The 25,260-nt window shown below is 44.2% G+C and overlaps 1 protein-coding gene across 1 annotated transcript in view; it reads right to left on the bottom strand.

Moving 5' to 3' along the window:
- The window catches only part of LOC311230973 (uncharacterized protein), a 40,379-nt gene extending 32,953 nt beyond the window's left edge, over positions 1–7,426 (bottom strand). The window contains exon 1 of the mRNA XM_084317428.1: positions 7,091–7,426. Coding sequence (XP_084173554.1) covers positions 7,091–7,105 — 15 coding nt within the window. The 5' untranslated portion in view covers positions 7,106–7,426. The remainder of the gene's footprint in view (positions 1–7,090) is intronic.
- Between the last annotated feature and the right edge of the window lie 17,834 nt (positions 7,427–25,260).

The following is a 25,260-nucleotide window of genomic DNA, read 5'->3' as shown; positions in this document are numbered from 1 at the left end:
ACTCAGCAAGACCGACGGCTTCTCAGTTACAGTGGGTGACAATATTGTCACAAGGAAAGATGAAATTACCTACCTGGGTTCCATCCTAGAGGCTAATCTTTCCTGTGACAAAATGGCATCCAATGTAATAAAAAAAGTCAACCAACGAACTCGATTCTTGTACCGGATCTCCTCTCTGGTAAACAAGAATACCCTTAACACTTTCCGTGCCACTCACGAGATTTCTCGGGTTTTTTTTATAGGTGGTCACTCACGAGATTTCTCGGAATTTAAAAAAAAAAAATTTTGCGATCTGAAAAATTATTGCATCACCCGAGCCTACCCGAGTATAGCCGAGCTGCGCCGGTGATCACTGTGGAAAAAAGCGCCCCCTGTCGTCTCCCAGATGACGTAAGTGATTTTGGATTGGACTCAATGAAAATGAATGGGGAAAAAAATCCGGTACTCCACATTTTCCAGTTCACTGATCCAGCCGGGGTTACCACAGTTCATTCTGGAGCCCCAGATCCCCGCGGATCATGGAGATCTACAGTCTCGCGTTGGATCCATACACTTATCGATTTTTTCGAATGGTGATCAGGAATTGGAATATACCAGTTGGATACCATCTGATGTCAGGTAAGGACTCTATGTTATCAGTGGTAGGATAATCAGAGTAAGTTTGATGAAGTTATAAGCTGTTTTGTGAAATGTCTTCTTTTGGTTTCACTGTAAAAGTCTGTGAGGAAATCAACGGAGCGATCATCAGTGCGCGGCCGTAATGTGCTTGCGTGCACGTATAATATTGATCATCTAGCGTTTATTTGAAAACGATTCATAAAAAGGCCGACGAATATCAACGTTGTGGAATATTCCACTAAAAGACGATTTTCATAGAATGCTCCAGAATGAGCTGTTTTTTATATCAAAACGGGGGCTTTTCTAACTGCTCTGAAATGGAAACGATGCGATAAAAAAACAATCTGCCTTCACAGCACTGACTGGAAAATAGTCTTTGATAATGCGATGGGCAGATTAGACACATAGCCATAATTTAAAACATAGATTAGGCGATATTAATGTTAACATTGGCGCAGATGGTGGCATTCAAGCGGTAAAACGGAAAACCAGGTGTGGCGCTCAAAGTGTTAAGACTCTAGCAGGAGCACTCATTCAAGGGTACTACGACTATGCTTGCACCTCATGGTACCAAAGCACCTCAAAGGCACTAAAAAACAAATTACAAACATCTCAAAACAAGCTAGTCAGACTACTGCTTGACCTGACTCCTAGAACCCACCTCACCCCTGCCCACTTTGACAACCTAGGATGGCTTAGAGTAGACGACAGAGTACAGCAACTTGCAATGGGCCTGGTCTACAAGATACACTACGCGACCAAGGTACCCATGTACATGTCAAAATACTTCCCAAAGGTCAGTGAATACGATCACAACACCAGAGGGAGCTCCACAAATCATGTAAAACCCAGATTCGGCTCAAACAAGGGACTAAACACGTTTCGCAATTATGCCACATCAATGTGGAACGCCCTACACAAAGCTGTAAAGGAATGTGAATCACTACCCACTTTCAAAAACACTCTCAAAAAACACCTACGTGAGACTGCAATTCGAAACTGGCCCCTACAAATGTCCTAACCTAGTTGTACAGTAAATGACCAAGTAAGGCTTTGTCAGTATTCCAATGTACAGTGTAAAATGTGTGTGTCCCCCCTACCCAACCCCCCCCCCCCCCCACCTCCAATGTACAGCCCCCACCCACCCACCCAACCTCCTCCAATGTACAGTTTCTACGTCAAATGTATATACACTCTTTTTCTGGACACTTTTGTATCACAAACAGTACTGTATTTGCAAATCTGATATGTCATAAATGTATAGATGTAGCAGTACTGTCTATCTGTATGTCATGTATGTCATATATGTTATGATGAATTGAAAATGGGGGACCCTGATGTAAACAAGACGAAAGTCTCTCTGGTCTGCATCCCCTTAACAATTGTATGTATTGAGCTGTACTGTACCCATTCTGCAATCTGTTAATAAACTTTTCAATCAATCAATCAATCACACACACAAGAGGGAGAATAGCTTATAGGAGACTTAATGTCTGATGTTACAATATTTTTGCTAATGAAGTGAAATATTTATTATCATCAACTATGAAGTTCGTTTTTATAGTGTACATTTTTGCTACTTCATTGATCATCATCATTGAACGTACAGAGAGAAAGAGAGAGGGAGACCTCCCCTTTCCTCACTATTAGAACTCCATGAAACTGATTTAACCTCGACTGGCATATAGTAATGACGAAGATATAAAGCATGTTAAAGACGCAATTATTGGACCCGTTGCTCGCGGAGTTTACATAGAAACAGCGCGACTCCCAACAGGAGTTATCACAGGCTGTAGAACGCAGGGATTAAGAGCTGCCAAGCTGCTTCTAAACTGTAAAGTGTGGGTATCCGGCTCAGACCCTCACTTCCAGCTGGAGCGAAACAAAACCCCTCGCTTCCAGCATCAAGGACAAAAAACATATAAATTAAATCATTAAAAATGCTGGTTCAGTGATTGGCCTCCCTCCTGATTCCTTGGAGATCATTATTGCCAAGCGAACTAGGACTAAATTGAACACCAATTTTTTGAAGGCCACCCTCTGTACAATATATTTGATGCTCTGCGAAGCTCATTAGCGATTCTGATGCCTCAGCTCTATTGAGCGATTGAGAAGGTCCTTTGTTCCTGCTGCGGTTAAATTCTTTAACGAACACCGCTAGCTCTGTGTTGAGAGGCTCTCTTCTTATCTTCTATTTACTGTGTTGTGTAATTTGTACTGTATGTAATTGTTTCTTGTTTGTGTATTTGTATTCGCTCTGGTGGCAAACCATGTTTCCCCTCTGGGATTAAGAATAAAACCAGACCATGAATCAGGCAGGAGGCAGTACTGGGTATCAGGCTCATTTACTGGAGGTCTCTGTGTGACACACATCAGATGCACAATCATTAGGGTTGGTGTGCAGTTGCTTGGTTTCACCTCATAGGCATCCGAAAATACTGTGTTACAAATTACACTATTATACTGTATATATTCTGTTTGGAAAAAAACTAAACTAAATTCCACAAACAATCTTAACAAAAATATTAAATGACCCATATTCACTTGAATGAATGAAAACTTTATTTAACAGATTGCAGAATGGGTACAATACAGTACGGCTCAATACATACAATTGTTAAGGGGATACAGACCTGAGAAAGACGTTTGTCTTGTTTCCATCAGGGTCCCCCATTTTCAATTCATATAGACATTTATGACATACACAACATACATAACATGTATGGCATAGGGACATATAGGTATTTAGTACTGATACATTTGTGACATAACCGGTATTCCAATATACAGTACTGTTACCCCTAGATCCTGACAGAGTATATACATATATATATATATATACCCTGAACCCCACCGTCATAGCCAACTATCGCCCTGTCTCTCTTCTCTCCTTCCTTTCTAAAACAACGTGCTGTATCCAACCAACTTACTGCTTATCTCTTACAGAATGACCTCCTAGACCCCAATCAGTCTGGCTTCCGGACTGGCCACTCCACAGAAACGGCCCTCATTGCGGTCACAGAGGCACTTCACTTAGCAAAAGCGAAAGGCCTCTCCTCTGTCCTGATTCTCCTAGATCTATCTGCAGCCTTCGACACAGTCAACCATCAGATCCTCCTCGCGGCCCTCGCAGGAATGGGAGTGGCTGGATCTGCGCTGACATGGCTGACATCATACCTCAATGACCGCTCCTACCAAGTGTCATGGAGAGGGACTCTGTCGGCCACCCGCCCCCTCCAGACGGGTGTCCCCCAGGGCTCGGTCCTAGGACCCCTTCTCTTCTCCCTCTACACTAAATCACTGGGTAACATTATCACATCTCATGGCTTCTCATATCATTGTTATGCCGATGATACTCAACTCTTCCTCTCCTTCCCTCCCTCAGATATCCACGTCTCTGAGCGGATCTCGGCCTGTCTGTCCGACATCTCCGCCTGGATGACGACCAACCACCTCAAACTGAACCTAAGCAAAACAGAATTGCTCCACCTGCCGGCCAAATCCTCCCCCCTGACCGACCTCTCCATCACAGTCGAGAATGCAGCTGTGACCGCGTCGCCGACCGCCAAGAACCTTGGTGTTGTCCTCGACGACCAGTTGAACTTCTCTGCTCACATCGCAGCGACAACCAGAACCTGCAGATTCCTCCTGAGCAACGTCAGAAGGATACGCCCCTTCCTGACAAAAGAAGCCACCCAACTCCTCGTCCAATCAACAGTCATCTCCCGCCTCGACTACTGCAACGCACTGCTAGCTGGCCTCCCGGCCACTGCCACCAAGCCTCTTCAACTCATTCAAAATGCAGCGGCCCGCCTGATCTCAAACCTACCGAAGTCAGCCCATGTCACCCCACTTCTTAGGGACCTGCACTGGCTCCCCATTGCTGCACGTATCCGCTTCAAGGCCCTCGACCTAGCATACCGTGCGGCAAAGGGAACCGCTCCCGCCTACCTCCGGTCAATGGTCTCTAACTACACACCCTCAAGACCCCTACGCTCTGCGTCTTCTGGCCGCCTCAGATCTACTCCTATCCAAGCTCCCGGAGGGTCATCAAAGAGAAGCCGCCTATTCTCAGTCCTTGCCCCACAATGGTGGAATGAACTACCCATCCCAGTTAGGACAGCCGAATCCCGTCCAATCTTTCGCCGTCGACTAAAGACTCACTTCTTCAACCATTATCTGAAATGATAAAAAAAAAAAAAAAAAAAAAAATCTAACCCCGACTAACCTTAATGTCATGCACTTGTCCTAATAAACTAACCTACACTGTAACACGCAACACTTTGATGAACATTGTTACTCAGCTGATAGAGTTATACCCTTCTTGCTGTCTTGTCGCACAGAACTTGTAAGTCGCTTTGGATAAAAGCGTCAGCTAAATGACTAAATGTAAATGTAAATGTAAACATATGATGGGGAGGGGACTGTACATTAGGGGGGGGTGGGTGGGTGGGAGAGAAATATACATACGGCGGGGAGGGAATATATACGTGCGGTGGGGAGGAGACTGTCTATTAGGAGGTGGTGGGGGTTTTGGGCATTTACGGTGGCCAGTTTAGAATTGCAGCCTCCCGTAGGTGCTCTTTAAGAGCGGTTTTGAATGTGGGCAGGGATTCACATTCCTTTACAGCTTTGGGTAGGGCGTTCCACATTGTTGTGGCATAATTGCGAAACGTGTTTAGTCCCTTGTTTGAGCCGAATCTGGGTTTAACATGATTTGTTGAGCTTCCTCTGGTGTAGTGGTTGTGGTATTCACTGACCTTTGGGAAGTATTTTGACATGTACATGGGCACCCCGGTCGTATAGTGTATCTTGTAGACCAGGCCCATTGCAAGTTGCTGTACTCTGTCGTCTACTCTAAGCCACTTCTATAACAAATATGAAAATAAAACACATTATAATATAATCACACAGTATTATTCTTAACATTCAAATAGGGCTTTAGTAACCTTAGAACAACATGTAACTGTGTTGTGTTATTATAATAACAATCACACACAAGTTACAGGTTGAAAAAACCCTCAGCTCGGAACTAGGCAGAATCTGCATATGGCTCGCTGATAACAAACTATCATTACACATGGGCAAAACAGAGTCCATTCTCTTCGGTTCAAATAACAAACTCAGCAAGACCGACGGCTTCTCAGTTACAGTGGGTGACAATATTGTCACAAGGAAAGATGAAATTACCTACCTGGGTTCCATCCTAGAGGCTAATCTCTCCTGTGACAAAATGGCATCCAATGTAATAAAAAAAAGTCAACCAACAAACTCGATTCTTGTACCGGATCTCCTCTCTGGTAAACAAGAATACCCTGAAGACTCTGGCAGGAGCACTCATTCAGGGGTACTACGACTATGCTTGCACCTCATGGTACCAAAGCACCTCAAAGGCGCTAAAAACAAAATTACAAACATCTCAAAACAAACTGGTCAGACTACTGCTTGACCTTACTCCTAGAACCCACCTCACCCCTGCCCACTTTGACAACCTAGGATGGCTTAGAGTAGACGACAGAGTACAGCAACTTGCAATGGGCCTGGTCTACAAGATACACTACACGACCAAGGTACCCATGTACATGTCAAAATACTTCCCAAAGGTCAGTGAATACCACGATCACAACACCAGAGGGAGCTCCACAAATCATGTTAAACCCAGATTCGGCTCAAATAAGGGACTAAACACGTTTCGCAATTATGCCACATCAATGTGGAACGCCCTACCCAAAGCTGTAAAGGAATGTGGATCACTACCCACTTTCAAAACCTCTCTCAAGGGACACCTACGGGAGACTGCAATTCAACACTGGCCCCTGTAAATATCCTAACCCAACCCCCTCCAATGTACAGTAATTTACCTAGTATGGTTTTGTCAATAGTCCAATGTACAATTTTGTTTGTTTGTACAGTGTCCCCCCCCCCTCAATGTACAGTTTTGCTTGTTTATACAGTGTGCCCCCCCCCCCCCCCCAATGTAAATTACCCAGTATGGTTGTCAATATCCCAATGTACTCAACCCCCCCCCCCCACCCAACCTCCTCCAATGTACAGTTTCTACGTCAAATGTATATACTCCCTTTTCTTGACTCCTTCTGTATCACAAACAGTACTGTATTTGCAAATCTGGTATGTCATAAATGTATAGATGCAGCAGTACTGACTATCTGTATGTCATGTATGTCATATATGTTATGATGAATTGAAAATGGGGGACCCTGATGTAAACAAGATGAAAGTCTTTCTCTGGTCTGCATCCCCTTAACAATTGTATGTATTGAGCTGTACTGTATTGTACCCATTCTGCAATCTGTTAATAAAGTTTTCAATCAATCAATCAATCAAAACACCAGCCAGACTCACCTTATATAGCTGAACTGGTGTGGATTAGCTAGAAGGCTACTAGGCCTACAGCCTTTCATTCCACATAGAACAACGTGTTGAAAAGAAACAGACACAAACATCTCCATACCTGTGTTCCACACATCAGATGCACATCACTGGGTTTGGTGTGAAGCAGCTTGGTTCCAGCTGATCAACAGAACAGAACTTGACTGCAGTCAGCTGGAGCTCTGGAGCTGAGAGGAGAGAGAGCTAACAGGAGCTAGCAGCTAGCTGTACAGGAGCTAGCGTTAGCCTACTTTCTCCCAGACTAAACTAATACAGAGTGGGTCAGTGGTCTTGGATCCGAACACAATGTACACAGGATGAGTGGAATGTTTTACGGAACATGTAGCAACACGTAGATAACGTTTAAAACACGAATTACAACTTTTATAAGCGTTTATCAGGCGGAGTTTCAGCTCAAGTCACCTCGTAGGCAACCTGCAAAAATACTGTGCCGCCAGCCGGAGCCGCGCGCAAACGTACATAATGACGTCACGGTGGGTGCGTTCAGACACGTCACATGACCAGAAACGTCAGTGGCCAATCAGAGAGCGTCTCCGCAAACTGCGGCTATGAAAGAAAATCACGCGAGGAAGAGAACACGTTACAGTATGTATTTGAATAAAGTACCAGAGAAACACACTGTCAGACTGTCTGGCTGTCTTAGTCTTTTTTTTATCTCGAATTTCCAGTTGCTTATTTAAATGGTTGTTTAACCCATTCCGTTTTAATTTGATTTATATGTCCTGATGAATTGAAAATGGGGGACCCTGATGAGATTTGAGATACAGCCCACCACGGTGGTGTCGTCAGCGAACTTGATGATGGTGTTGCTGGGGTGGACTGCGGTGAAGTCGTGGGTGTAAATAGAGTAAAATAAGGGACTCAGCACGCAGCCCTGGGGGGATCCGGTGCTGAGGCTGATGGCTGTGGAGGTGTGGGGGCCTATCCTGACCCTCTGGGGGCAGTCAGAGAGGAAGTCCTTAGACCACCGGCAGAGGGGATGGTTTAGTCCAAGGTCCATGAGTTTGGGCACTAGTCTGTCAGGCAGGATGGTGTTGAATGCAGAGCTAAAGTCCACGAAGAGCAGCCGTGCGTAGCCCCCCCCCCCGCTCTCTCCAGATGGGACAGGGTAGAGTGGAGAGTCGTGGCGATGGCGTCCTCCGTGGACCTGTTGGCTCTGTAGGCGAACTAGTGGGGGTCTAGTCCGGGTGGGAGGCTAGAGATGATGTGGGGCTTGAGTGTCTCTTCAAAGACCTTCATTGGGTAGGGAGGCGAGTGCGACTGGACGGTAGTCGTTCAGGCAACTGATGGAGTTCTTCTTTGGGACCGGGACGATTATGGAGGTTTTCAGGCAGGGTGGGACGATGGCCTGGGACAGGGACTGGTTGAAGATCTTAGCGAAGAAGACCCCCGTCAGCTGGTCAGCGCAGTCTTTCAGCACCCGTCCCACGACACCGTCCGGCCCCCGCCGCTTTCCTATAGGGTTTACTCCCTTCAGTGTGCGTCTCACCTCGTGCTCCGTGAGGATGATGCTGCTGAGGGCTGGTGAGTGTGGCGAGGCTGCTTCTGTCGGCACCGCCTCGGGGGTGGCGTTGATGTGCAGTGTGGCTGTTTCCGTTGGCCTCGCTTCGAATCGTGCGAAGAAGGAGTTCAGCTCCTCTGCCATGCAGCTGAGGGTCACCCTCGTTGGCTGAGGAGTGGCTGGGTTTGTAGTTTGGTCATCTGTTGCGTTGTATCAGGGTCTTTGGTCTCTATCTAGGTCGTCCTCGGACGGGGCCCTCCATCGGTGCTTCCAGTCGTCCCGATCCTCCATGCATCTGGCTGGCTCGCCAGTGCTTTCTGCTCCCGCATCTCTCCTGAGTACGGGGAGGTTGACGGAGATGCCCCCCTCGCTCTCCTCCTTGGTCTCCATCGCGGGCTGGAAAGAGAGATAGAGAGAGAGAAGAGTGGGAGAGAGAGAGAGAGAAAACACTATCAGTGCAGACGTTTGAGCTGGGCTCTTACCGATGAGGTTCAAATTTGTACTCATTCTTCCCAAAGGAAATCTTGCGTTGTATCAGAGTCTTTGGTCTCCATCGCGGGCTGGAAAGAGAGAAAGAAAACACTATTATTATTATTATTATTATTATTATTATTATTATTATTATTATTATTATTATTATTATTATTATTATTATTATTATTATTATTATTATTTATATATAGATAGTTTAAAATGAACGTCCATATAGAGCTGATATCAGTGAGAGATTTCACACACTTTCAGCCAGAAGAAGAAATATAACCTGTGTTCTTCTTTAGGTGTTTAGGAGTTAGGTGTTTATGAAGTTATGCAGACTCCATGCTACCATATGTATTAACTTGCTAGCCAGAGGGTTTATTAACATACAATTTGATCAATGGATCCTGTGCATAACGATGTTATAAGGCCAAATATGAAAAAGTGGCCAGCAGACATGCTAGATCTGTGACACGGACACGTGTGTGTGTGTGTGTGTGTGTGTGTTTGTTGTTTTTGTTCTATTAGTGATTTACACACTTTCAATCAAAAAATTATGAATGACAAATTTAAACAGATTATCACCGCTAATTTGAAGCGTAACATATTGATGTCTTGTATACAGTTATGTCCCTGCAATTTACCAGTATGGGCAAATAAAGATTTTTTTTTTGTCTGAAAACATTTCTTGTTAAGGTTTGGATTTTGTGTGCCCTGTATGCAAGATTCATGTCCCTTGCCAGTCACATACCTATTTAAGTAATGAACTGCACTACTTGTGGTTGTTTTTAGAGATTTTAGAGACGTGTTATACTCGTGGTAAACTATCAACCTCTGTAGCACCAGTGCACCAGTGCTATGTGCAAAAAACATACAGCCATGGTTATATGTATTATTGTTCTACATCACTCGCTCATCCCCTCGCAACATCACAGCTTTCACTCATGGTTTCCAAACTGGCAAGATGGGATATTGAGGTTTAGACGCTTTCTGCATTGTGGGATGTTGCACTTTGTCCTTTTTTATTTTAAAGATGTGTTTTTTTAGGGCATTTGCGCTTTTATTGTGGATAGGACAGTTTGGAAACGGGAGAGAGACGGGGAAGACGTGCAGCACTTGTCCTGGGCCGCCGGCCGGACTCGAAGGTTACGCTGAGCGTATGTACGTGTACGACGTGGTGCGCCACCGGTCATACCATAATACACTAATAATAATTTAAAGAATAATTGAAGGAATAAATAAATAAAATAAGACATGACAAGTTAAATCAAATAAATTATAATCAAATATCTTAAAATATATTAACAGACATAATAACATTGGGGTCACAAGACATATATAATTTATATATTAATAAATATATACAGTAAGTATAAAGTATATAGTGTGCGATCTATTATTAGGCAACTAATGTTACAGTACAGGAGTCTCAGAGCGCATAGGCTGCCAATAACTAACTAATGTTGGATGTGCTGGCTAACGATAACAGCTTACAGAACAAACTTACTTAACAACTAATGCTAGCGCCTGCTACTCACATAGCATCCCTGCATCCCTTCTGTTATTATTCCAACCATTCATAATCCCTCTGGTATCTCTTTGGTCCTGCAAGCATTAACCTCATTCCCAGTTTTATCTCCTCCGTGCTCAAACGTCTGCTGTAGCCTACTGTAACCATAATATACATTACATAATCCTGTAATGTACTGTAACCGTCGAGTGAAACGTGAGTGACAGCTGGCTGGGCTGTGACGTCACTCTCCCAAAATAAACCTTAAAAGATGGCATGGAAGCTGTGCGATCTATTATATTTTGTGATATTTTTGTATTTTACATATAACAAGACATACCATAATACAATAATATTAAAGAATAATTAACGTGCCGTCAGCCCACCGCAATTTTATTTTTCTTCCGTATTTTCGTTTGAAACCAATCGGGAAAGAAAGTCGACTCCGTGAACCATGGACGTTACAGAACACCTTTCAAAGGAAAAACGGCCAACGGAAACAGGGCCTCTTGACAGGTACAGTAGAAACAAATCCAGCAGTGTTAATTCTCCAGTGTGTTCAGTACTGTTTCACAATGACCTAAAGATAATATGCTCCAAGACTTATAGGCCAACTGCAAACGGATCATAGATCAACTGCAAACAAATCATATTAGAATGCTAATGACGTTGTTCAATATCAGAATTAGGAATAACCCAGATGAGGGTTCGTCTGGTAGGGTCAGAGAGGCTCTCAAAGTTGGGGTCACCCCCTCAAAGACAGTGTCCCCAGCTAAATGAAGACTAATTTGCTTCTCTACCCAACATTATGCTGGCTATGTTCTCACCGGGCCTCCTCTGCAAGGATGTCCTCCGGTAGAGGAGGGGGTCCGAGGCGAAAGGTACATTATTTATTTGCTTGTGAGTCTCTGGAACTAGTCTGTCTACTGTCTACTGTCTATCTGTATGTCATGTATGTCATATATGTTACGATGAATTGAAAATGGGGGACCCTGATGTAAACAAGACGAAAGTCTTTCTCTGGTCTGCATCCCCTTAACAATTGTATGTATTGAGCTGTACTGTACTGTGCCCATTCTGCAATCAGTTAATAAAGTTTTCAATCAATCAATCAAAGTCTGAGAGCTGTGACCGTTTATTCTATGGCTGTGACATGTTACTTTAGGCTGGCTGACTACGGGTTTGTGGCGCCATCTGCTGGTACACAGTTTTAAATGCAAGTGAAAATTGGTCTATATTTAGATTTTTCTTCATCTAACATGCATGGGTTAAATATTTAAATAGTTATTTAAGAAAGGTTTCTTTGTAGCCTATGCTTTTAGCTGGGTGGGGCCACATCATCTCAGTCATAATATCAAAGTCATAATCTCACAGTCATCATCTCAGTCATAATATCAAAGTCATAATCTCAGTCATAATATCAAAATCATAATCTCAGTCATCATTTTACAGTCATAATCTCAGTCACAATATCAAAGTCATAATATCAAAATCATAATCTCAGTCATAATCTCATGAAACCAGTTGTTGGGTTGAAACACCTCGTAGGATGTTTTAATCGTTTAGGTTTTCTGGTCAAAAGTTGGATATAAGCAATTTGATCCATAAACCGAACTGTATTTATTTAATGTATCCTTCATTTAATCAGGATAATCACATTGAGACGTCCATCTCTTTTTCAAGTGGGCCCTGGCCAAGAAGGCAGCACACAGATAGTTTCACATATAGAACATTAGAATGAATGGTCGTTTAACTACATTATATTTGGGTAGTTCATTACAAACTACATATTCCCCAAGAAATGGTGCATTTTCCTGATTCCACCTCAACAATCCTCAGGAGACCTCCGTGTGGTTTCTCCTGCGTTGGTCCCTAAATCAAACACACCTCACCCTGCTCCGTGTGGTTTCTCTTGCGTTGGTCCCCAAATCAAACACACCCTCAGCAGACCTCCGCGTGGTTTCTCCTGCCTTGGTCCCTAAATCAAACACACCCTCAGCAGACCTCCGTGTGGTTTCTCCTGCCTTGGTCCCCAAATCAAACACACCCTCAGCAGACCTCCGTGTGGTTTCTCCTGCCTTGGTCCCTAAATCAAACACACCTCACCCTGCTCCGTGTGGTTTCTCCTGCCTTGGTCCCTAAATCAAACACACCTCACCCTGCTCCGTGTGGTTTCTCCTGCCTTGGTCCCTAAATCAAACACACCTCACGGTGCTCCGTGTGGTTTCTCCTGCCTTGGTCCCTAAATCAAACACACCTCACCCTGCTCCGTGTGGTTTCTCCTGCCTTGGTCCCTAAATCAAACACACCTCACCCTGCTCCGTGTGGTTTCTCCTGCCTTGGTCCCTAAATCAAACACACCTCACCCTGCTCCGTGTGGTTTCTCCTGCCTTGGTCCCTAAATCAAACACACCTCACCCTGCTCCGTGTGGTTTCTCCTGCCTTGGTCCCTAAATCAAACACACCTCACGGTGCTCCGTGTGGTTTCTCCTGCCTTGGTCCCTAAATCAAACACACCTCACCCTGCTCCGTGTGGTTTCTCCTGCCTTGGTCCCTAAATCAAACACACCTCACCCTGCTCCGTGTGGTTTCTCCTGCCTTGGTCCCTAAATCAAACACACCTCACCCTGCTCCGTGTGGTTTCTCCTGCCTTGGTCCCTAAATCAAACACACCTCACGCTGCTCCGTGTGGTTTCTCCTGCCTTGGTCCCTAAATCAAACACACCTCACCCTTCTCCGTGTGGTTTCTCCTGCCTTGGTCCCTAAATCAAACACACCTCACCCTGCTCCGTGTGGTTTCTCCTGCCTTGGTCCCTAAATCAAACACACCTCACCCTGCTCCGTGTGGTTTCTCCTGCCTTGGTCCCTAAATCAAACACACCTCACCCTGCTCCGTGTGGTTTCTCCTGCCTTGGTCCCTAAATCAAACACACCTCACCCTGATGATGCTCCACAATGTAACTGGGATGTAATCTAACTACTTATTCAAAGTACTTTTAGTGTAACAAATCACATTTTTTTTTTTTTTTAGTTGAACTACTTTTCCTAGTGAAGTAACCGGACGTAGACATTGCACCCAGTACAGCTCCCCGGGGGGCCGGCTGCACAAAGCAGCTCAAGTGTTCTCCTTTAAGTAGGACACTTAAGGTTTAATGTCTCCTTAGCTGAGGGTATTACTTAAGGCTGTTGCACAGAATCGCTTAAACGGTTCACTTAGTCCAGGAAAGATGTTAAGTAATTTACTGCAGTGAACAGAGATCAATTCTAGTTTCCATGGAGACCGCTTGAATATAAGACCAAGATCAGGAGAAAACCTTAAATACTTTAAGGACATTTTTAAGGAAACCTTAAGGAAGACGTAAGGGTGTTTTGTGCAAAACATTTTATTTTAAGGAAACCTTAAGTTAAGATTTTCCCATACAATCTGAGTTAAGGTGATGTGTGCACCTGGCAGCTGAACTCCAAACAGCGCCTCCTGCTGGCTTGAGCGTTATTCAGGTTCAACTGCAAACTGATTTGTTGAAATACAAAATGTCACAATGTCCCTTCAACAACGTTATCAACTATATATACTCTTAGATAATTTCAAAACCACAGAAGAAGTTCAGAATGTCATTAATATATCTGTATTTAGTAAGACAACTATTGCAATGTAAAATAATTATTGTACATAATAGTATCCGAGTAACAATTTCATTTTACATTATGTACAAAAATGTTTTTTTTGTCGTTTTCTTTTGGTTGAGTGACATAAGAGAATAACCCTCTATATAGAAAATTCAAGCCCAAAATAATCTTTTTAACAAATATAAAATGTTTTACAGCCAGCTGTCTCAGGCTTTTCCAAACAAAGTATTTTTTCTTACAGTTAACCCCCAAAAGGTGATGATTCCCAATGCAATTATCATACGTAACATTACAGGATCATTTCAGCTGACGCTCAGAGAATACCGAATCTCACAGACTAAGAACCACATCGGTCCGGTTTCAAATTAAATACCAGTTATTGAACGTCACCGACAGAGTGCCCCATACGCACAGTTTGAGATGATACATCCATGTGACGTACAGCGTTCCAACACTTGACTGAACACTTTCTGGGAATTCTATAAAGGAAATCTTGGTTCACTCAATCGCCATAATATCCACACAGGGTAAGTAGGAATTGTTTTCTTCAGATTAGGGTTCAGTGGTGCCTTGCTCAAGGACACTATGACAGGGATGGACACGTCGTCTGTTGCAGGGATTGAACCAGTGACTGACTCCCCTACATGCTTAATCACCAATCAATCACCCATTTGAATGCATGTTTAAAAATGTTCTCCAATGAACATATATCGGCAGTATATATCTGCAGTATATATCTACAGGATATATATCTACAGTATATATCTACAGAATATATATCTGCAGTATATATCTACAGGATATATATCTACAGTATATATCTACAGAATATATATCTGCAGTATATATCTACAGTATATATCTACAGTATATATCTACAGTATATATCTACAGAATATATCTACAGTATATATATCTACAGTATATATCTACAGAATATATATCTGCAGTATATATCTACAGTATATATCTACAGAATATATATCACGGTTCTTCATCTGAAGGCTTCAGCTGATGAAACAACGAAAAGTCATCACAGCGGTAGTCATGGTTACATGTTCTAGAAGAGAGCTGGTAGTCATGGTTACATGTTCTAGAAGAGAGCTGGTAGTCATGGTTACATGTTCTAGAAGAGAGCTGGTAGTCATGGTTACATGTTCTAGAAGAGAGCCGGTAGTCATGGTTACCTGTTCTAGAAGAGAGCTGGTAGTCATGGTTACATGTTCTAGAAGAGAGCCGGTAGTCATGGCTACATGTTCTAGAAGAGAGCTGGTAGTCATGGTTACATGTTCTAGAAGAGAGCTGGTAGTCATGGTTACATGTTCTAGAAGAGAGCCGGTAGTCATGGTTACCTGTTCTAGAAGAGAGCTGGTAGTCATGGTTACATGTTCTAGAAGGGAGCCGGTCGTCATGGTTACATGTTCTAGAAGAGAGCCGGTAGTCATGGTTACATGTTCTAGAAGAGAGCCGGTAGTCATGGTTACATGTTCTAGAAGAGAGCCGGTAGTCATGGTTACATGTTCTAGAAGAGCTGGTAGTCATGGTTACATGTTCTAGAAGAGAGATGGTAGTCATGGCTACATGTTCTAGAAGAGAGCCGGTAGTCATGGTGACATGTTCTAGAAGAGAGCCGGTCGTCATGGTTACATGTTCTAGAAGAGAGCCGGTCGTCATGGTTACATGTTCTAGAAGCGAGCCGGTCGTCATGGTTACATGTTCTAGAAGAGAGCCGGTCGTCATGGTTACATGTTCTAGAAGAGAGCCGGTCGTCATGGCTACATGTTCTAGAAGAGAGCCGGTCATCATGGCTACATGTTCCAGAACAGGGCTCCATGAATGCGTTCGCCATTATTTCCAGAGTCAGACAAGAAGATAGATTCAAGTTTCCTCTGTGACTTCAGTAGAATGCTAACCGGCTGCGAGCTAGCTTAGCACGAATTAATGGAAGCGGACCAGCTAGCCTTGGCCAAAAACACCCAGGCTAGTGGTCCGTATCCACTTCCATTCGCTTGTGCTAAGCTCGGCGAGCTCGCAGACGGATAGCGTTCTACTGAACGCACAGAGAGGACATTGATGTACATCTTCTTGTCGGACTCTGGAGCCATAATGTTGGCGTGTTCCTTTAACATAACGGTCATCACGGTTACAATGGGTCACAGCGGGTCAGGGGTGCGTCTGAAAACTCACACTAGAGACAGGATGCAGAGGGTTTGTAACTCAATCAAATTGATCATTGGGAGAGGAGTACACTTTATAACCCTGGTGATATGCTGCTCTCACTATCTATCTACACTTGATAACCCTGGTGATGTGCTGCTCTCACTATCTATCTACACTTGATAACCCTGGTGATGTGCTGCTCTCACTATCTATCTACACTTGATAACCCTGGTGATATGCTGCTCTCACTATCTATCTATCTATCTACACTTGATAACCCTGGTGATATGCTGCTCTCACTATCTATCTATCTACACTTGATAACCCTAGAACATTAGGGGCTATGTCATACATTCAGTGTGTAGTTTCATTACTATAAGTATTCATAGGCATGTTGGACTTTCTTTAGGCAAGGGGATTGGGTTTCTTCATTGAGGCGTGGAAATCCAACTACATTGACTTGTAAAATTGATTATTGCCATAAAATCTAAATCAAGTTCATGTGTTCCATCTATTTAAAACAAATACGGTGATGTGCGGTTTCAATTGCATATATAAAATTATTGCCGACGGAATCAGTCACGTCACATTTATATATACCGATTTCATTTTTTAAAAGTACTCAAATTAATTTAACCGAACCTTGTTGAAAATGTAAGATCTTCGCCTGAAGAAGAGGAATGGAGCAGAATGGTTGTTGGTTTGAATCCCTGCCGTTTAGAGTTTTCAGACACACCCATTAGTTTCTACCCCGGTCTGGCTACAGGAAGACTACAGCCGTGTTCACATCTACAGCAAGTCTGGCTCAAAGTTGGACTTAAAGGAACACTCCAACACTTTGGGAAGTGTTCACTTATTTGCCATGTTCTCCAGAGTCAGATGAGCAGATATCCATTTCATCTCTGTTCCATCAGTTTTGGAGTTATTGCAAGTTGTATTTCTTCACTTTTGACAGAGCTATTCTAGCTGCACCATACTGCCTCCAGTCCTTGTGCTAAGCTAGGCTAGCTGCTCCCTACAGCTTCCAGTCCTTGTGCTAAGCTAGGCTAGCTGCACCATACTGCCTCCAGTCCTTGTGCTAAGCTAGGCTAGCTGCTCCCTACTGACTCCAGTCCTTGTGCTAAGCTAAGCTAGCTGCTCCCTACAGCTTCCAGTCCTTGTGCTAAGCTAGGCTAGCTGCTCCCTACTGACTCCAGTCCTTGTGCTAAGCTAGGCTAGCTGCACCATACTGCCTCCAGTCCTTGTGCTAAGCTAAGCTAGCTGCTCCCTACAGCTTCCAGTCCTTGTGCTAAGCTAGGCTAGCTGCTCCCTACTGACTCCAGTCCTTGTGCTAAGCTAAGCTAGCTGCTCCCTACTGACTCCAGTCCTTGTGCTAAGCTAAGCTAGCTGCTCCCTACAGCTTCCAGTCCTTGTGCTAAGCTAGGCTAGCTGCACCCTACAGCTTCCAGTCCTTGTGCTAAGCTAGGCTAGCTGCACCCTACAGCTTCCAGTCCTTGTGCTAAGCTAGGCTAGCTGCTCCCTACTGACTCCAGTCCTTGTGCTAAGCTAGGCTAGCTGCTCCCTACTAACTCCAGTCCTTGTGCTAAGCTAGGCTAGCTGCTCCCTACTAACTCCAGTCCTTGTGCTAAGCTAGGCTAGCTGCACCCTACAGCTTCCAGTCCTTGTGCTAAGCTAAGCTAGCTGCTCCCTACTGACTCCAGTCCTTGTGCTAAGCTAGGCTAGCTGCACCATACAGCTTCCAGTCCTTGTGCTAAGCTAGGCTAGCTGCACCCTACAGCTTCCAGTCCTTGTGCTAAGCTAGGCTAGCTGCACCCTACAGCTTCCAGTCCTTGTGCTAAGCTAGGCTAGCTGCACCCTACAGCTTCCAGTCCTTGTGCTAAGCTAAGCTAGCTGCTCCCTACTAACTCCAGTCCTTGTGCTAAGCTAGGCTAGCTGCACCCTACAGCTTCCAGTCCTTGTGCTAAGCTAGGCTAGCTGCTCCCTACAGCTTCCAGTCCTTGTGCTAAGCTAAGCTAGCATGTACCTGGACACAAGAGGTGAAACCGATATCAATCATTTCGTCAGACTCTGGAGACGAGAAGATGTTGCAGTGTTCCTTTAAGTCACAAGTCTCGGGTGTATCCTCTTTACGCAGTTAGCCCCCTGGAGCTGGACGTGATGACAAAAACACCCCCCGTCTCCATGACGACAACGTGGAGGTGAATAATATACAAATTCCATTTGAAACAATCTTAGAAACAGCAGCTATGATGCTCCTGGAGAACGCTGCTGCCCCCATGACATGGACATACTGCAGGAAGTGATGTCATGACCTGGTGTACTGCAGGAAGTGATGTCATGACCTGGTGTACTGCAGGAAGTGATGATGTCATGACCTGGTGTACTGCAGGAAGTGATGTCATGACCTGGTGTACTGCAGGAAGTGATGTCATGACCTGGTGTACTGCAGGAAGTGATGCTGTCATGACCTGGTGTACTGCAGGAAGTGATGCTGTCATGACCTGGTGTACTGCAGGAAGTGATGTCATGATTAATGCTCTGTGTGTACAGTATGTGATTGTGTAGGTAAAGTCACATGGTCAACATTCACTGTAAGATAATAATAATAATAAAGCACTTCTTGGCTCCACTCCTTGTGTCAGACGTTTTGCATAAGGTCTGTGTGTGTGTGTGTGTGTGTGTGTGTGTGTGTGTGTGTGTGTGTGTGTGTGTGTGTGTGTGTGTGTGTGTGTGTGTGTGTGTGTGTTCCATGTTATTACCATGTTGTGGTCTCCAACAGTTGACAGTTAAGAGTTAAAAAAACATTAACAATACAGTTAACAGTTAAACACTCCACAGGTAAAGTTCAGTCCAGTTCAGTTCCGCTGGACTGCAGCACCCCTTCACCATGGCAGGGCTCAAAGGTTAAGGGTCAAAGGTCAGGAGGACTAGGGGTGCCAGGGGTTAAGGCAGGGTGGCCTGGGAGGAACAAGGAGAGGACTCAGGTAAACGTTTTTAAATCCGCAGAATGCCCCTTTAAAATCCTCATTTTTGGGTATATATATGTTCTTTTACTTTTTTCAATTTTTCTCCGATCCCAATTCCATTGTGCCAATTCTTCCCTCCCCTGTCTTGAACGTTGCTTGCATATGCCCCCCACTGGCCGGTTGTAGGGAGGATAGAAGCCTTGCATCACGTGTCCCCTCCGGTACACGAGGAGGCAGCCTGTCACATCTTTTCACCTGCCAGCGCGGACTCTCATTGGCGAGGAGTAACGTGTGGGAGGCTCACACTACCCCCGCCACTTCCTGTCTCTGCTGTGCAGGCGTCCCCCAACCGACCTGTAGGAGTCGCTGTCCACAACGTCCAGATTACCACCCATCGACTTCCCACCCGCTAACTCTGCCAATTGAGTCAGTATGACGGCCGGCCCAAGCCGGAGGCAACGCCGACAGCCGGAGTCGAACCCGGTGTCTCTTGCGTTGGTGACGAGCGCAATGTCCGCTGCGCCACCCAGCCGCCCGCCTTACAAATACATTTGATTTGATTTAGGTGTTGACTTCATTGTGAGGCCAACAGTTTACATTTGTGTACAGCCATTTAATTATGTCTGTATTAATTGACAGTGTGTCAGGCTGGTGATTAACTGACGCTCTACATGTCACTACAGCAGGCGGTCCGTGGTGCGTGTATGCTTTCCGCAACGGAGTTCGGTTTCCGCGTTCCTCTGATTGGCCGCGACCCCCACGTGACGCTGCGGCTGCCGCCCTGCTGTGTGTTGTGTTGCAGCACCAGAGCGGCAGAGGTCCCTGCCTTCCTCCATTTATACGCATGGAAGTATTGACTACACCGTAACGAATCATTAAAAAAATATACCGTTAACTGGAATATGTTGTGCCTTTACACATATGTTGGATTATGTAATTGGTTTGTCATGACAAACAAATTTAAAAAATCGCGATTTACCCGCTGGCTACAACACACTCAGAGGCAAGAATACTAAGCTCCCCCTTAAAGGATAACTCCACTATTATGGGAAATTAGCTTATTTAACATCTTCCCTGGAGTTAGACAAGAAGATGCATACCTTTTTTGTCTCTGTGCGTGCATTCTAGCTTTGGGAATAGATGCTCCGTTAGCATAGCTTAGCTTCATCACTGGAAGTGAGGCAGGACAGTAGCCTTACAGTGCCTTACAGTGTATTGCAAGGTCTGACATTGACCAAACTTGATATGCATGACCTTGGTGGGCTCTAGGTCAACTCCTGAAAAGGGGGTCAATGTCAGACCTTGCAATCAAAAGTTAGGGGCGCACTGAAATTATGGCAAGGGTTATTAGCCCCCTAACTTTTGATTGCAAAGTCTGACATTGACCCCCTTTTCAGGAGTTGACCTAGAGCCCACCAAGGTCATGCATATCAAGTTTGGTCAATGTCAGACCTTGCAATACACTGTAAGGCACTGTAAGGCTACTGTCCTGCCTCACTTCCAGTGATGAAGCTAAGCTATGCTAACGGAGCATCTATTCCCAAAGCTAAAATGCACGCACAGAGACAAAAAAGGTATGCATCTTCTTGTCTAACTCCAGGGAAGATGTTAAATAAGCTAATTTCCCAAAATAGTGGAGTTATCCTTTAAGCTCCAGGAGAGAGGGGAGAGGCTGAAAACCCGCAGTTCTTGCCCGACTGATGGGAGCCGAATCCCCGGATCCGATTTGTCTGATGAATACCCCCAAAACATGGAGGTCCCGAATGCATGGAAGTATTGATTGCGCCATAAAGAATCATTAAAAAAAGATACCGTTAACTGGAATATGTTGTGCCTTTACACATATGTTGGATTATGTAATTGGTTTGTAGTGTGATAGTAAAGGGTTAACCGTCTGTAGTGTGATAGTAAAGGGTTAACCGTCTGTAGTGTGATAGTAAAGGGTTAACTGTGTGTAGTGTGATAGTAAAGGGTTAATCGTCTGTAGTGTGATAGTAAAGGGTTAACCGTCTGTAGTGTGATAGTAAAGGGTTAACCGTCTGTAGTGTGATAGTAAAGGGTTAACCTTCTGTAGTGTGGTAGTGAAAGGGTTAACCTGCTGCCGTGCGGCAGTGAAAGGGTTAACCTTCCGTATTGTCGCAGTGAAAGGGTTAACCTTCCGTATTGTCGCAGTGAAAGGGTTAACCATTTGGTAGTGAAAGGGTTAATAACTGGCATTAACCCGTAATGCAGACGAAGCCAACATGCTGTCGAATTCACCACCCGGCCACAGACTCAAGGGCTTCTTGTAGTAGGTGATTGATTGATTGATTGATTGATTGATTGATTGATTGATTGATTGATTGATTGGTGATAGATGGTCCGTGTGGTTTAGGAGTTCATAGTCTTTCTCGCAGGTGCAGTCAATTTGGTTTACTTAACCCTTTCACTGCCACACTACAGAAGGTTAACCGTTCACTACCACACTACAGAAGGTTAACCCTTTCACTACCACACTACAGACGGTTAACCCTTTCACTACCACACTACAGAAGGTTAACCCTTTCACTACCACACTACAGTCAGTTAACCCTTTCACTACCACACTACAGAAGGTTAACCTTTCACTACCACACTACAGAAGGTTAACCCTTTCACTACCACACTACAGAAGGTTAACCTTTCACTACCACACTACAGAAGGTTAACCCTTTCACTACCACACTACAGAAGGTTAACCCTTTCACTACCACACTACAGTCGGTTAACCCTTTCACTACCACACAACCTTTCACTACCACACTACAGAAGGTTAACCCTTTCACTACCACACTACAGATGGTTAACCCTTTCACTACCACACTACATAAGGTTAACCTTTCACTACCACACTACAGAAGGTTAACCCTTTCACTACCACACTACAGAAGGTTAACCCTTTCACTACCACACTACAGACGGTTAACCTTTCACTACCACACTACAGAAGGTTAACCTTTCACTACCACACTACAGACGGTTAACCATTTCACTACCACACTACAGAAGGTTAACCTTTCACTACCACACTACAGAAGGTTAACCTTTCACTACCACACTACAGAAGGTTAACCTTTCACTACCACACTACAGAAGGTTAACCCTTTCACTACCACACTACAGAAGGTTAACCCTTTCACTACCACACTACAGAAGGTTAACCTTTCACTACCACACTACAGAAAGTTAACCCTTTCACTACCACAGTACAGAAGGTTAACCCTTTCACTACCACACTACCAGGCATGCGTTGTTCATGGGACGGGGTAGCACGGTGTGCAAGCTCACTCGCTATTTGCATATCAATAGCGCCGGTCGTCAGGTGTGTTAAATACGTTCTCAGACACATTCACACCTAACTTGTTGTGAAGACGTGTTACATTCCATTCGTAGAGGCAATTAGGCACTGTCTTTAGTCTGTGCCCAAGCGAGGGGACATTAAATGCGCATTCGCGGGAGCGTGTCACCCCAGATGCTTTCAATAACGCACCACTGCACACTACAGACGGTTACAGTGAAATGGTTAACCGTCTGTATTGTCGCAGTGAAAGCAGGGTTAACCCTTTGGTAGTGTGGCAGTGAAAGGGTTAACGGTTCTTTATTAAGAGGATGCAGGTTTTATGCAGAAGCTGCTTTGTGTGGCTATAGCCTGCGGAACAGATTCATACAGCTAGTGGCCATTCCGTGTTCATCTGGACATTACATTTGCGTGCTATTTATTAACACTACCCCCCCCCCCCCCACACACACACTTATTCAAAGGCCTATCAGCCTAAACAGATGGTGATGTTCCGTCCATCAACTGGCGCGTGGCTGATAGCTATTCACGAGGAGGCGCGCGCGCGGCAGAGCAGCAGATGAATGAGCGCGCGGCGGTTTATTGATTTACCGGCTGCTCCCACGAGACCTCGCATTGTTCCCATTGTCTCGCGCGTCGTTAATGTGTGTCGTCAGGAAGATGTATTATAGAATTATGGGATGGGACAGGTGTCATTCTCTATCGTTACCGTCTAATTACCCAGTCGATGTCTTATTATTGGTTATTTATTAAGAATGACAGGCAGGGCCCGAGGTTTAAATGCAAACTTAGATTATAATATCTCAACACATCTGATCCTAAAACGGTACACGTTTATTTTATGGCGTTAAGCATAATAGGACATTTGAATACGCTCTTCATTAAATAGGCTTAGGCCTGTCGTATAAAAGCCTAGTCTTTAATTAAGGAGCCCTATAGGCCAACTGCACACAGATCATAGATCAACAGATCAACTGCAAACAAATCATATTAGAATGCTAATGACGTTGTTCAATATCAGAATTAGGAATAAACCAGATGAGGGTTCGTCTGGTAGGGTCAGAGAGGCTCTCAAAGTTGGGGTCACCCCCTCAAAGACAGTGTCCCCAGCTAAATGAAGACTAGTAATTTGCTTCTCTACCCAACATTATGCTGGCTGTGTTCTCACCGGGCCTCCTCTGGGATGTCCTCCGGTAGAGGAGGGGGTCCGAGGCGAAAGGTACATTATTTATTTGCTTGTGAGTCTCTGGAACTAGTCTGAGAGCTGTGACCGTTTATTCTAGGCTGCGACATGTTACTGTAGGCTGGCTGACTACGGGTTTGTGGCGCCATCTGCTGGTACACAGTTTTAAATGCAAGTGCAAATTGGTCTATTAGATTTTTATGGGTTCAATATTTAAATAGTTATTTAAGCAAGGTTTCTTTGTAGCCTATGCTTTTACCTGGGGCCACATCATCTCAGTCATAATCTCACAGTCATCATTTTACAGTCATAATCTCAGTCATAATATCAAAGTCATAATCTCACAGTCATCATTTTACAGTCATAATATCAAGGTCATAATCTCACTATCATCATTTTAGTCATAATATCAAAGTCATAATCTGAGTCATAATATCAAAATCATAATCTCAAAGTCATAATCTCAGTCATAATATCAAAGTCATCATCTCAGTCATTTTAGTCATAATCTCAGTCATAATATCAAAGTCATAATCTGAGTCATAATATCAAAATCATAATCTCAGTCATAATCTCAAAGTCATAATATCAAAGTCATCTCAGTCATAATCTCACAGTCATCATTTTCTGTCATAATGTCAAAGTCATAATCTCAGTCCGTTGAAACACCTCGTAGGATGTTTTTTTAATCGTTTAGGTTTTCTGTCAAAAGTTGGAAATAAGCAATTTGATCCATAAACCTACTGTATTTATTTAATGTATCCTTCATTTAATCAGGATAATCACATTGAGACGTCCATCTCTTTTTCAAGTGGGCCCTGGCCAAGAAGGCAGCACACAGATAGTTTAACATATAGAACATTAGAATGAATGGTCGTTTAACTACATTATGTTTGGGTAGTTCATTACAAACTACATATTTCCCAAGAAATGGTGCATTTTCCTGATTCCACCTCAACAATCCTCAGGAGAGCTAGAAAACACATGTCAGTCACTACCTGACGAGCCTCCATCACCAGGAGGACGGGGCTCAGATGTCAGTCCCACTAGAGGACATGAGCAGCACAGAGGACTGCAGCAGCAGCAGCCAAGACTCACTGGAGGAACCGGCTGAGACTGATGTGACGTTCAGGAACCATCCGGTTCTTTTGAGCGGCTCTTTGGTACGGACAAAGGGAACCAAGTTGGTGGGAGCCAACAGAGGCCTGTCTCCACCAATCACAAGTTAGAGATCCCCTCCGCCCAGGAATGAATGTAATCCAGGGGTTCTAAAAAAAATAATACCACAATAATCCCATTTTATTTAGGATTATCTTTGGCGACCCCACACTTAATGTATCGTATAATTTCAACGTGGAATATCAAAATAAAAGCACACGTTGTTGAACTTGATCATGCATATTTATTAGAAAATGAAATTACAGCACTGTTATCAATGAAATTAATGAATATCAACAAAAGCAACAGAATTGTTTCTGTATACACATTTAT

This window comes from Notolepis coatsorum (genome assembly GCF_963971535.1).
Source record: "Notolepis coatsorum genome assembly, chromosome: 6".
Lineage (NCBI taxonomy): Eukaryota > Metazoa > Chordata > Actinopteri > Aulopiformes > Paralepididae > Notolepis > Notolepis coatsorum.
This window is presented reverse-complemented; position numbering and strand designations above follow the sequence as displayed.